The sequence below is a fragment of the Acinonyx jubatus genome, chromosome E1 (genome assembly GCF_027475565.1).
Source record: "Acinonyx jubatus isolate Ajub_Pintada_27869175 chromosome E1, VMU_Ajub_asm_v1.0, whole genome shotgun sequence".
In the NCBI taxonomy this organism is placed as follows: Eukaryota; Metazoa; Chordata; class Mammalia; order Carnivora; family Felidae; genus Acinonyx; species Acinonyx jubatus.
Genome location: NC_069397.1, coordinates 40,889,025 through 40,903,363, shown reverse-complemented (window position 1 = coordinate 40,903,363; position 14,339 = coordinate 40,889,025). Strand labels below are relative to the sequence as shown.

General features: G+C 46.5%; 1 protein-coding gene across 1 annotated transcript in view; it reads right to left on the bottom strand.

Moving 5' to 3' along the window:
* Nucleotides 1–2,800: 2,800 nt before the first annotated feature.
* The window catches only part of DHX8 (DEAH-box helicase 8), a 30,561-nt gene continuing 19,022 nt past the window's right edge, over nucleotides 2,801–14,339 (bottom strand). The window contains exons 17-23 of the mRNA XM_015086799.3: nucleotides 12,683–12,823; nucleotides 9,488–9,643; nucleotides 6,156–6,293; nucleotides 5,266–5,394; nucleotides 4,889–5,085; nucleotides 4,250–4,429; nucleotides 2,801–3,515 (exon numbers count right to left, since the gene is read on the bottom strand). Of these exons, the coding sequence (XP_014942285.2) occupies nucleotides 3,296–3,515; nucleotides 4,250–4,429; nucleotides 4,889–5,085; nucleotides 5,266–5,394; nucleotides 6,156–6,293; nucleotides 9,488–9,643; nucleotides 12,683–12,823 (1,161 nt within the window). The 3' untranslated portion in view covers nucleotides 2,801–3,295. The remainder of the gene's footprint in view (nucleotides 3,516–4,249; nucleotides 4,430–4,888; nucleotides 5,086–5,265; nucleotides 5,395–6,155; nucleotides 6,294–9,487; nucleotides 9,644–12,682; nucleotides 12,824–14,339) is intronic.

Below are 14,339 nucleotides of genomic sequence, written 5' to 3'. Positions count from 1 at the left end.
GAAAGTGGTGACACCTGGAGGGAGTAGACCTGATACCCCTCGAGGTGCGAGGGGGCAGAATGGAAGGTTCTAGACCCAGGCCCTGTGGAAATGGCTTCCCAGGATCCAGGCTCTGGTGAAAATGTACTCTTCAGGTAAACCAGAACTGCAGCGCCGAGGCTGCGCCGGCCCAGCCCTCCTTAAGGCTTGAACAGCCTGGGTCCCCAGTCCCCGAGCCCTCAAAGGAAGGGTGGTGGTCAGCCACTATGCACAAATAAAAAGCAACATTACTGTTCTTCCTAGAAACCCAAAACAACAACTTTTATAATTTAGAGCAAGGGAACAGAAACTTTTAAGATACAAGTTTTAGGGGCACCTAGGTAGCTCAGTCGGTTAGGCATCCGACCAGCTCAGGTCATGATCTCACGGTTTGGGAGTTCGAGCCCTGCGTCGGGCTCTGTGCTGACAGCTCAGAGTCTGGAGCCTGCTTCAGATTCTGCATCTCCCCCTCTGCCCCTCTCCACTCACACTCTCTCTCAAAAAGAATAAACATTAAAATTTCTTTTTAAATAAAACACAAGTTTTTAAAAATATGCATGTTTTTTAAAAATACATATAATGTAGGGGCACCTGGGTGGCTGTCGGTTAAGCACCTGACTTTGGCTCAGGTCATGATCTCACGGTTTGTGAGTTTGAGCTGAGCCCCACGTTGGGCTCTGTGCTGACAGCTCAGAGCCTGGAGCCTGTTTCAGATCCTGTGTCTTCCTCTCTCTCTGTCCCCTCCCCTCCTTGCACTCTCTCCCTCTCTCAAAAATAAAATAAACATTAAAAAAAATCTTCATTAAAAAAAAAATGCATGTTATTTAGTTCCATATTAAAGCCAGGCTCTCATGGTAGGAAGGTGTAGAAGTCCATGGAAACCCTGGGGTCCTGAGTATGTGTATAGGAGCAACAGATTTGGGTGAGAAATGGTGTCCACAGCCTGAGACACGTGACCTCTACCCTCTGAAATGTTTATTAACAACAAGTCACTCCTCACAGCTCTTTGTTCAAATCCTTAACCTTGGAGGGCCACTACTTAGAGGAGGCAGCTTCTAGCAACCACCAGGGGAAATCAAGCTCCGGACTGGATGAAGGTAAACCCTAGACCGAGGAGCCTGACCCAGCAGTAGAGTTTACACGAGCCCCACAGGGATGCTTCCCCCCACGTATGCAAGCACAGACTCAGCACGTGCACAGGGGCAGGAAATCCCTGAGCTAGGCTCCTGCGGGGTGGGGTGAATGGCCTAGAAGATTCCAGCTCCCTGCAGGAGACCCACATCCTCTCTTGACCCGTCACTCAATCTCGGGAAATATTGTTTTGAGGAAGAGAAACAAGGGCCCCATTGTGTGGGAGCAGTGGGCAAGTTCTTCCCAATCTGGCCCATCTCCCTCTGAGCAGGCTCAGCGATGCTGCCGACATGCTGTTTCCTGATGGCCGGTCCAAAGGTCAGACATCAACCACCTTGACATAGCAGAGAGACAGCTCTTGGGACAGTTGTTTAAGGAACACCCACAGAGCCAGGGTCCTTTGCTCACCTAACCCACAGGAGATGGCTAGCCCTGCTGTCTCTCACCTTTGCCTGTGGAACATGTCCTTCTCAACCTCAGCTTCAATCCCAAACCTCCCCACCCTGCCCCCAGGGCCATAACCATCTCCTAGGTGCCAATGTCTTTGGTGCTGGGCGCTCAGCTGGGGCAGGCAGGCTGCCAAGCCCGGAGGGAGTTCTTAGAGACTGGGGAGCTGGGTGCCCAGCCCCTGCTTTGCTCTCGGCCTCCTCCTCTGTAGATCCCTGCCTCTCTCTCCCCGTAAGGCCTTAAAGGTGAACACACAAAGATCCCCTGCCCTTAATTACTGGCCAGGGCTTCCCAGGAGCAAACAGAATTGGAGGCGCTCGCTCAACTCGAGGAAGGGGTGGGAATCTCAGTCAGCAGACTCCCTGGCCTGTGCTCTTCTCTGCTGGATTCTCTCTGAATCGTCTTTAGGGTGGTCAGTTTGCCGCCCAACAATAGCCTACATTCTTTCACATCCTAGAATGTCATAAACTCAGCATCTGGTGGACAAGTCAGTAGTTCTATACGAGGTGTCCAACCCCCCAGGGGCTTCCCTACAAGCTCCACATCCAGACCAGCTTTCCAGAAGCTCTGGAAACAACCTGGCCTGGCAGCATCTGTGGGATGTCCTTCAAAGTCAAGAGCTTCCTTGGGAGCCATGACAGGGGCACTGGGAGGTGGCTATTCCCCAACCAAATGCTACAAGAAACCCACTCGGCAACAGCAAGCTGACTCTGAAAGGGGTTCGGTGGGTTTTCTGTTTGTGGTGGGGGGACGAGAGGCTTTGACCATAAAAACCCTTTGTTAAAGCCCATCGAGGACCTGGGCGGGGGGAGGGGGAATAAAAACAAAAAACAAACAAAAGCTGTGACGTCCCTTGCATGTTTCAAAAGGAAAAAGGACACGCTGCACATTGTGTGGTGTGCAACGGAGGGAGCCAGGAGAGCCTTCTGTATTCCACATGCTGCATCTGTAACCACTCAGGCGCCCAGACTGGGGCAGTGGATGTGGTTAATCATGGGACCGTGTGCAGCCACACCGGGCTCGTGCGGGTGTCAAGAGATACGACTGCAGGCTTGGGCTATGCGTCACCTCCGAGCCCAAAGAGGCCCCAAGCTCTGGTTACAGGGGACTCTCCACCATGTGCACCAAAGCCACAAATCTCCCCACCCTGGGCCCAGGCCAATATCCTAACCTTTCAGCTAGAAGAAACAGCCACAGAAAACCATTTATGTTTCCTTAAGAAAATAAATATTTCCAAGAGGTTAAGCGAAAGTACAGGGGCTGGGCAGGGGCAGGGGCAGAAGTGGGGCCAACACTGTCAGTGAGCTCCGCGGCCCCTTCCTCCAGAGTCCCAGCTAGGGCGTCAGGGCCCTCGCTACGTCTGGGCGTCAGATGCTCGCAACTCCGTTTTCCCATCCTAGGGCTCCACGAGTTGCCCATTTTGTGGAGATGATGCCATGTACTTCCATACTGGCTGCGAGCCCCAGCTGGCCACAGTGCCTTGAGGTGGTCAGGGCTGGGGGCTCTGGTCAAACCAGGCGTAAATCCCTGTTTCTATTTTGACCACCAGGGAAGAAATAAGAATCAAGTTTAGAAAATGCCCAGTAAAGATATCCAGTCACTGGACGGCTGCATCCTCAGGACCAGCTTTTCATCAATAAAAGGGAGTCCAAGCCCTGGGCCCCCACTGCAGGAGAGGCAGACAGAGAAGTGTCACCTCTCAGCGCCGTCGGAAGGCCCGGGATATTCTCCAAGCGTTGGGTTCCTCGTAGCGGTTGTACAAGGGTTCAAGACGCTGCTGCTTCTTCTGCTTGCTTAGCTTGGTCGGGTCGGAGACCTTGAAGAAGGCTGGAGCAAATTCCACAAGCCACCTGGGGTCGATAGTGGTGACCTCACGCATGTACTCCTTCGTGGTCAGTACCAGCTCGTGATACACCACCCTGAGTGGGGCACAGAGATCAGGCTCAAGCCTCCCATCCAGGCTCCACTCCAGTCACCGTGGTCCCCTGTGGGCCTCAGCTGAGCTTGAGTTTTACCCTCTTAACTCCCCTGCCTGAACCCTCAGGGGACTGCAGTCTCTGTTTACGACAGCCACACCCCAGTACTGAGGAGCCTGCACACCTCTACCCACGAGAAGGCTGTCAGGAGGCTCCGGCCCTAACTGGTTAAGTGACACAAAGCCAAACACAGCCCTTCTCTGGACCTGGTTCCCTGCTCTGTGGAGCGTGAGGGTGGTTTTTCAGGCTGTCTACACAGACTCTGGGGCCCTGAAGAGGAGCCTCGGGGGCTGCCACAGGGACTGGGCAAGGCCACGCAGCAAGGCTCTGCATCTCCGATCCTCCCTGCAAGGCAGCACCGTGGTTTCTTATCAGTTTGATATTAGGGTGGGTAAGAGTCCAATTTTTTAAAAAGGTTACGTAAAAAACTTGTTTAAACCACCTCATTAGACAATCTCTAAAATCCGCCTTCCCTCTCACCCCTATGATTTTGTTTCTCTTTAACAGGCCGGATACTGTGCCTACTTCAGGCTCCCACTGTTCTAGAAACAGAAGCAATGTCGGAGGAGAATGTGCTGGGTTGGGTGAACACCTAAATGTAAAATGGCAGTAGAATTTACAGGTTCTTTCTGTCCACAACTGCCCCCCAGACCCTGGCCCTGCCCCTGCCCACCTACCATTCTGGCTGTCTATTGAAGAGAGCACTGGAAGGGTGGATGTAGACCACCTGTTGGTCAATCAGTGTCCGGTAGCCCTCCTGAGGGTCTTTCTTGGCAGCATTCCGGAAGAATCCACTGCAGATGGCCTTTTGCACTCGGACTGTGGACTTGCCACAGGAGACCACATCCAGCTTGTGTCTAGCAGGGCAATAAATCAAGGGAAGATAAAGATGGGAGACTAGCTTGCATTCAGAGGTTCTGTCTTCCATAATGATGGTGCCCAACACCCCCACCGTGGGTCCCCAGAGTCTGGGGTTCCCCTCTGGAAGAGGTACCTAAAGGTACCACAGGCACAGCTCCACAGTGGGCAAGATGGATACAGTAAGAGCCAGAGATCTTATTCAACTCTACCAGTCATGTCCCAGATGCCTGTAAACTAAGCATTTTTCAACAACTAATAAGTCAACCTCTTAGGAACTTTCTGAAGTGATTCTCAGCTGCACCCTTGCTTGGAGAGAGGTATAACAAAGATGGAAAAACTGGAGGAAAAAGCTTATGTGAGGAGCCTGTAACTTCTCTCGGGTGCATTTAGAGATCAACAGACATGACGGTCAAGCAGGTTGAATTCACACATGGGGAAAAGTCGCCAGATGTTACCTGTCCATTATGCCTAACATCTGCTTGCGAATATCCTGGGCCCGACGCAGCGAACGAGCCTGGATGAAGTTCTCATAGCACCAGGGGTTGGAGAACTTGTTGTTCTTCCAGGAGTTGTACACAGCCAGCAGGGTGAGGTGGTCCCCTTCGGTCTGGTGGAATTTAGCTTTCTTTTGATCTGCAAGGGCTTGTTTATCCTGCCAAGAAGTGGGATAGAGGATCGTTTTCTGTCCAACAGCTACTAAGTAATCACCCAGCAGTTCCAGGGAGCCCTATGTGACCCTGTCAAGTGTCCACGGTAAGCACTTCAGTGGCAACAGGCTGATTTTACCCAACTTCGCCACACCCCTACCTGAATTTGAGTCTGAACTCCCTACCTTGGGCCTGTAGAAGACATTCTGCACAGACAGCATGGACACAATGGTCAGCATTTCCTCACTGCAGCCCAGATGCACAGACATGATCAGCATTTTGCACAGCATTGGCTCCAGAGGGAATTCTGCCATCTAGAGGGAGAAGAAGAAACTACAGTTGCCCTGGGGAAAACCCGTCGGTACTTGCCAGCATCAGACACTGATGGTCCGAGTGGGCAACAGACCACAGGACATTGACTCAAGCATGATGGTGTGAGTTGCCTCTCTCTATCAGAAGAATGTTGTTTTTTAATTTCCCAAATAAACCTCAACGAAATGTATGTGACCAAAGACATAACTACTGTCGGGACAGATGGGAATTTTGCAGACATCTTTTAAAATTTAGACTCGATAACATATCCTGAAGAGGGGTACCTGGGTGGCTTAGTCGGTTGAGCCTCCAACTCTTGACTTCAGTTCAGGTTATGATGCCACAGTTATGGGATCAAGCCCTGTGTTGGCCTCTGCACTGAGCATGGGGCCTGCTTAAGATTCTCTCTCTCTCTCTCTCTCTCTCTCTCTCCCTCCCTCCCTCCCTCCCTCTCCTTCTTCCCCTCTTCCCACTCGCATGCATGCACATACACTCCTCCCCCAAAATAAAAAAAAATTGTTTTAATTTTCAAAATATATACATATATATACATCCTGAAGTAAAACTGTGGATAGAATTCCTTTTTCTGTAAAGAAGAAATAGTTTTAAGTAACAGTGGAAAATCCAATTTAAAAACGGGCATCTGGAATTCTCCTCAAAGTTTATCCAGGGCCCCAGAGTTTGATTTTGCACAGAATAAAGAGTATGGAAGGCTGGCCAGGGAATCTCCCCAGAAGGACCAGAAGTTAAGTCTGTCTCCTACCCTGCGGCCCAGGCGAGTAAGCAGGCCCTCGTCATCCAAGGCCCCCAGTGTGTACAGTTGCTCCATGGCTGTGATCAAGGTTTCCATCGGAGGGGCATCCATGAAGTCAAAGGACAGCAGGTCATTGATGCCCATGGCCTAGAAAAGAAGGAAAGAAAGTGTGTGATGGGAGGGTCAGCCCTGCCAGTGTTAACGTGGAAGGAGAGTACTTGTCTACTTCTTTCCAGTTTCTTCTATTGCAAGTAGGAAGTCATCCTCAAGATTAGCAGTCACCCCCACGGCTGAACCACATAAAACTCAGACCGATAGAAAGCGTATACATTCTCAGGAAACTTTTTTTTTTTTTAATGTTTATTTGTTTTTGAGAGAGAGCACGAGTGGCAGGGGGGCAGAAAGAGAGGGAGACACAGAATCTGAAGCAACTCCAGGCTCTGAGTTGTCAGCACAGAGCCCAACACGGGGCTTGAACTCACAAACTGTGAGATCGTGACCTAAGCCACAGTCAGACACTTAACCGACTGAGCCACTCAGGCGCTCCTCTCAGGAGACTTTTCAAACCACTTCTTCAGGGCACCCTGGGTGGTTCAGTTGGTTAAGCGTCCGTCTCTTGATCTTGGCTCAGATCATGATCTCACAGTTTGTGGGATTGAGCCCCACATCAGGCTCTGCACTGACAGCGTGGGGCCTGCTTGGGATTCTCTCTCTCCTTCTCTCTCTTTCCGCCCCTCTCCCACTCGCGCCTATACACACATGTGTGCTCTGTCATTCTCTCTAAATATAAAAACTTAAAAATAAAATAAAATAAAAATAAAAACCACTCCTTCAAAGTAAATGTAAATACAACTCAACAACAAAAAGAAGACAACTTACAAATGGGCAGGGGCACCTGGGCGGCTCGGTCAGTTAAGGATCTGACTCTTGACTTTGGCTCAAGGCATGATCTCACAGTTTGTGAGTTCGAGCCCCATGTCGGGCTATGTGCTGATAGTGTGGAGACTGGGATTCTCTCTCTCTCTCTCTCTCTCTCTCTCTCTGACCCTCCCTTGCTCACGTGCTCTCTCAAAATTAACTAAATAAACTTAAAAAAAAAATATATATATATATATATAATATATATAAACACACACAAACATACACATACATACATACATACACACACACACACACACACACATGTATACACACACACATATATATACATGTATTTTTCCCCCTAAAGTTACTAGAAGATGATTTTCAAAAAAAAGGGGGGGGGGGCAAAGGATTTGAAGAGACATTTCCCCACAGAGGTTATAAAAATGGCCAAAAAGCACATGAAAATATGCTCGACATAACTGGTAATTAGGGAAATGCAAATCAAAAGCACAACGAGATGCCATTTCACACCCACTAGGATGGCTAGAATCAGGAAAAGAACAGAACAAGTGTTGGCAAGGATGTAGAAAAATCAGGACCCTCATACATTGCCAGTGACAATGCAAAAATGGTGCTGCCGCTGTGAAAAACAGTTTGATGATTTCTCAGTAAGTTAAACATAGGATCACCATATGATCCAGCAACTCCCCCTTCTAGATATGCCCAAAAGAAAGGAGGGACACAAGCAGACACTTGTACACTAATTTTCACAGCAGCACTATTCACAATAGCCAAAAGGTAGAAACCACCCAAATATCCATCAACAGATGAATGGATAAACAAGACATACACGATGGAATAGTATTCACCCTTAAAAAGGAATGAAATTCTAACACATGCTCCAACATAATGAACCTTGAAAACACTATGCTAAGCAAAATAGCCCAGACACAAAAGGACAAATACTGCATGATTCCATTTACATGGAAATTAAGTTCACAGAGACCAGAAAGTGGAATAATGGTTACCAGGGGCTGGAGGGAGCAAAGAAGGGATGGTTTAGTTTACGGGGTACAAAGTCTCTGTCTGGAATGAAGAAAAAGTCCTGGGAACGGACAGTGGTGATGGCTGCACAGCACTGTGAATGTACTGAACGCCATTGAACTGTATATCTTAAAAAGGTTAAAAGGGTAATGTGCTGTGTATTTTACCACAATTTAAAAAAGAAAAAAAAAAACAAAAACAGCACACCAGCTTCTCCTGTCTCTTGCATACATAATTACTACTGTGCATCCAGGAAGTGCCTCATACCCTGTCAGGCTATGAGGATGACTAAGGTATGGTCCCAGTTCTCGAAGAGTTCACAATGGAAAACACAGACACAAAACCACAATAACAGTGCAATCGGCGTGCCTTGCAGAGTAGGCATTCAATACATTTGTTAGCTAATCTGATGAATCAAAGAAACAAATGAATGATGCATTATCCCAGGGTATATAAGGGGGATGCGGTAGGACCTAAGCCTTCTGTTTCTCTCCCCTAATGTGACTGTGACCATAAACACAGCAGGTGTTCAATAAATGCTTATTGTATGAATAACAACTACAAGGAATTATGCTAGCAATCAGTAAGCACTATGCCAAGGGCCTTTACCTGTATTATCTTTTATTTTCACAACAGATACTATTAATAGCTCACTTTTGGAAAGGAGAATGTAGAACAGAGGGCTAAGCAGATAAATCTGCCAAGGACTCAGAGCTCGGAGCAGAAGTTTGAGCCACAGATGCCGCTCTGTTCTCACTCCAGAGACTGAACCAGGGTTTTTTCCTGAAGCTCTGGTTTAGTCTCTCTTATACCAAATGAATAATAAATTACAACAGAGCACTCTGCACTAGTAGAGTGCCAGGGCCCCAGGGCAGCATCAGTGTCAGGGGGTGGGGATGCCATCATCTGGGAAATTATTCATGCAGCTCCCCCTGCCAAAAGAAAATGAGGGTCCTCACTGGGGACTGAGAGAGGAAGAGCAATGATTCAGAATGAAAACCAAGCTCCCAGAGGGTCAGTCTGAAACCTGTACTGACAGTTCCCTTGCAAAGTTTTTGGACGGGGAGTTCTGCTGCCACTCTAAAAGAAGAGAATTGGACGAGGGTTGAAGGAAGTGTGCCTGTCCACAGTTTGGCACTAATTAGATTTTTCTAATATCCTTTTAGAAAACGCTAACTAAAATCTTTTATAACCAAGTATCCTGCTGGTTGTTAAGGTAAGAAAAAACCATGTGCTCACAGCAGACATGGCAACTTAGCCCCAGACCCACAGTGGAGAGGCTGTTATCACAGCCGTTTGCATTCCTTTCAAAGGGACTGGTTCCAGGAGGTTACTAAAGTATTTAACGAGGTTCGTAAAACTGACATTCATTTACTATGGACGTAGGATTGGACTATTCCACCAACCCATTCTAACAAGACAGTGATTTCTACCTTGAGAGAGAGCACTGTGCTCGCCAGGTTGGTCCTCTGGATTTCCGGCACATTGGTGGTCAGCATTTCATCTCGGTAGGCACGTTCTGTGTACAGCCTGTAACACTTCCCTGGGCCGGTTCTCCCGGCTCTGCCAGCTCGCTGCTTTGCCTGAGCCTAGAGGGGCGGGCATATAAAAGTAACATATCTGTAAAACGTTGCTGAACGGCTTTACCCAGGAAATCTGCTAAAGGGCGGGGGACACGCAACCGGCAAAAATCCGAAGTGGGGTTTTTCACTTCCTTTAGGACCATTTCCGAGACTATCAATGCTTTTATCATTCCCTGAAACTCAGCATTTCAGTAAAGTTTGTTCAAGTGAGGCAAATACAAGCAATGCGAATGGAAGAAATATAAAGATCCCAGAAATACACATTCAAAATAGTGTGGCACAATAGAAAAAGCATAACATGAAAAACACCATCCCCACAGTTGTGGCCAAAAATGTAAATGAACTAATGAAATGTAACGTTAACCGTAACAATGATGACTCTTGTAGCCATTTTAAAAATCAGCTTGGGACTCTCAATGACAGAAGGAAATGTTCATGCATATAAGTGAAAAAGCAAGTTATAAGATAATACTAATTTTGTACTAAAAAAAAAAAAAACTAGCAAAAGGAAAAAATTGCCCTAAAACTGAGGCTAACTGTGATGGTAGGCTTGCAGATAGGTTCTATTTTCTATACTTTCACAAATACCTGATGTTGAACATGTTTTATACCTTAATAATGAAGAAAATTAAATATTTAAACCAAAAATGCACAAAACTGCATACTTAGTAGGCTACTAGACTTGCAAACAAGCAACAAACATAAAAAAAGATGGGCAAGGGGCGCCTGGGTGGCTCAGTTGGTTGAGCGTCTGACTTCGGCTCAGGTCATGATCTCGCGGTTGGTGAGTTCGAGCCCCGCATCGGGCTCTGTGCCGACGGCTTGGAGCCTGGAGCCTGCGTCAGATTCTGTGTCTCCTTCTCTCTCTGCCCCTCCCCCGCTTGTGCTCTGTCTTTCTCTGTCTCTCAAAAATAAATAAAGGTAAAAAAAATAAAAACAAAAAAGATGGGCAAGAAAAACATCAAAATGACGACAGTTGGTGGTAGTAGGATTATGGATAATTTAAACATTTTTCTCCTATTTCCCCCAAATAATGTAATACTTCTCCGCACTATTTAAGGGAAAGGAGCACTACTTTTTAAATTAAAAAGATATACAGGTAGGGGCATCTGGGTAACTCAGTTAAGCATCCAACTTCAGCTCAGGCCATAATCTCACGATTCATGGGCTTGAGCCCCGTGTTGGGCTCTGTGCTGACAGCTCACAGCCTGAAGCCTGCTTCAGATTCTGTGTTTCCCTCTCTCTCTGCCCGTCCCCTGCTCCTGCTCTATGTCTCTCAAAAATGAATAAACATTAAAAAAAAATTACAAAAAATAAAAAATACAAAAAAGATATACAGGTAGTTTAACCACAGGTTGCTAGGAAACAGTGAATAGCAATCTGAAGAGGGCTATTTGCTGACAAAACCATCTGTCTTACGACAAACGGTATCGGGATTGGGGCACCTGGGTGGTTAAGCGTCCGACTTTGGATTTCGGCTCAGGTCATGATCTCACAGTTCATGAGTTTGAGCCCTTCATCAGGCTCTGCACTGACAGTGCAGAGCTTGCTTGGGATTCTCTCTCTCTCCTTCTCTCGCTCTGCTCTTCCCCCGCCCTCAAAATAAGTGAACTTTCAAAACAAAACAAAACAAAACCAAAAAAATGGTTATCAGGATTTTACAAATTCCTATGCCAGCCCCAAACCAAAGGATACAGAAGTCTCTAACCACACAAAGGCAGGCAGCAATGGCACACACTAGCGGACTCCACAGCATTCTACAGATGTCTCTCCAAATCAGAGAGGCCAAGTACAGCTAATTTCTCAATCACTGCGAGTTGCACCCACCACGCAGGGGCCAGACTACCCCGGTTCCAATCCTGGCTCCCCCCAGCTGTGTGACCTTAGGCAAGTCACTTAACCCCTCTGTGCCTCATGCTCATCTGTGAAATGAGGGTAATACCACCACCTACCACCGAGGATGGATGCGAGAATGCAATGAGTTCGTGTATGTACAAGTACCTCGTGCCTGGCACTTACTAAGTACTCTACAAGTGGTAGCTACTATTACCTTAAGCTCAAAATGAAAATAGCCTTATGATTTTTATGGATGACGAAAATCATACGTGCCTCTTATAAAATATTAAGAAAATACGTAGAAGCATAATGAAAAACAATGCATTTCACCCCCCTCAACACGGTAACCAGCAGCTCCACCGACAGATAACCCCGACCGTGTTGACCACGTGCTTTCAGTCCCAGGCACACTCATACACACTGTATACCCGCGTGCGCTATTTATTTTTAAACAAAAGTTGGATTCTACTGCTCATGCTACGTTTCAGCTCACTGTTTTCAAAAAACATATCACAATTATATGCTGATGTCATTAAACATAGATGCGCACCACCCTGTTAACGCCACACAACATTCTATGGCGTGGATATACCATCTTTTATTCAACGACTTTCCTTTTGGAGTTCAGCTAGAATTTTCCCAGGTTTCCTTTCATATAAATCATGCTTCAGTGAACATCCTTTTCCCTTACTCTCAGACATGCGCTCAGTCACTACTAAACTTTGAGATGTACTCCTGGAAGTGGAACTCTTTTGTCCAAAGAATGAACTTTTCAATGTTGGATACGCTGTAGCCAAAATGCCCTCAAAAAGGCGGACCAGGTTATTCATTTTTAAAAATAATTTGAGTAGGAAATGATTCCATAATAACCAAAGAAACACATTAACGTCTCATGCATTATTACTATCTCAGATGTCTGCAGCTAAGCACGGTATTTTTAAAAATACGTTCTTTTATATTTTTATAATCTAGAGTGCTAAGTTAAACTTTTTTTTTAATTTCACATTTGGCGAGGCTTTTTAATATCAAAACACTACCCTGAAGATTAAACACAAACAACACAAAAACGTCCCTTATCTCACAAAAGCCCCTAGTACCTTAAAGGTTCATCTTTGAAAACAATGAAGTTCAGAATACAAAATCATAAAAAATTTTCGGAGAAGCCTCAGAGAGGATTTTCAGGACCATTGTGGGTAGACGCTGCCATACCTGAGAGATTGGAGTGACCACGAGCTGGTCGATGCCAGTCTTGGAATTGTAAACTTTCTGCTTCACAAACCCAGGGTCCACCACATAGTAGATGCCGTCAATGGTCAGCGAGGTCTCTGCGATGTTGGTGGCAATCACGACCTGCAGACAAGAGAGACACAGCTGGAGTGAGCTGCCCAGACTCAGCCCTGAGGTGTGACACAGGACGTCTGACCCCAGACATCTTCCTGAAGGACTGTGCAGCGATCTCCCTCTCTAGGTGACTAGCTGGCACTTATTCTGTTTGACTTCATCTTAAGGGTCAAGTTGGGGACGGGGTGGTACCTGAGAGGAGAAGTGGAAGAGGAGAAAGCAAAAGCCAATGAAAGCCAATTTCATTTGGTGCAAATGGCTACATATCTCATTTTCTAGATCCAATGTTGATTACTACAATTTTAATTTTCTCGCACCCTGGGAAAGCAGAGATTTCCTGGCATCACATGAGCCAGTGCAAAATGAGATTTTTCTTCCCCCGTGGGGACATCTGGACTACAAAATGGGCTGTTTGTGCATGTGGAACAAGAGAGAGATTTTTTTTTCCCCCTGATCATAAAATGAACGAGGCGGCAGAGGAATTTCACGGTTTGTGTGTACGCAGCAGTACGCGTGATCTAGAAGATTATTGGTCTCGGCTTGGCACTGCCACTGTTCTTCCACAGAGGTTCAGCTAATAAACCACAATTGCTTGGAAAAATCATTGCAAGGAAGCACCAGAACATCCCACGTCATGCCAGCATCTCACTGGCCCTGAAAGGCTTCCACCTGCCACAGAGCTGCAGAGCCCTCTTCCAAAAGAAGTCCGATCGTCACCAACAGAACAGAGGAGGAATCGCCGTCTTTCCACCCCCCCAAACCTGCTCCTCCTCCGTCTTTCCCTCCTCAGCACCATCTCCCGTCCAGCTGTCCAAGCCAGAAAGCTGGGAGTCATTCTTGACTTCTCCCCGCCCTTCACCCCTACACCTCCAGGCACCCACTAGGTCTTGTCCACTCTAACTCTTCAATGTTATTCAAATCCATCTCTTCCATTCCTAGGAATATACTCAAGAGAAGTGAAAACATATGCCTGCACAGAAACTTGTAAACAAACGCTCCTAGCAGCATTGTTCACAATACCTAAAATGTGGAAACAACCCAAATGTCCAACAGCTGAGGAACGGGTAAACAAAATCCACAGAGTGGATGTAGAATATCATTCTACGACAGAATATTATTCGGCAATAAAAAAAAAAAAAAATGAAGTCCTGACACATGCAACAACATGGATGGAGCTTGAAAATATGCTGAGTGAAAGAAGCCAGTCACCAAGGACCACATATTACATTATTCCATTTATATGAAGTATCCAGAATAAGCAACTCTAGAAAATAGATTAGTGGTTTCCAGGGGCTGAGCAGAAGGGGGAATGGGGGGGGGGGGAGGCGGTGACTGTTAAAGGGTACAGGGTTTCTTCTGGAGGTCATGAAATTATTCTAAAATCAACTGTACTAATTAATGGTTAATTACTATTAATGGTAATTAATGGTCAAACAATTCTGTGAATATACTAAAAGTCACTGAATTGTTTTAAAGAGGTGAATTGTATTTATATCTATCTTAGTAAAACTGTTATTTGAAAAAG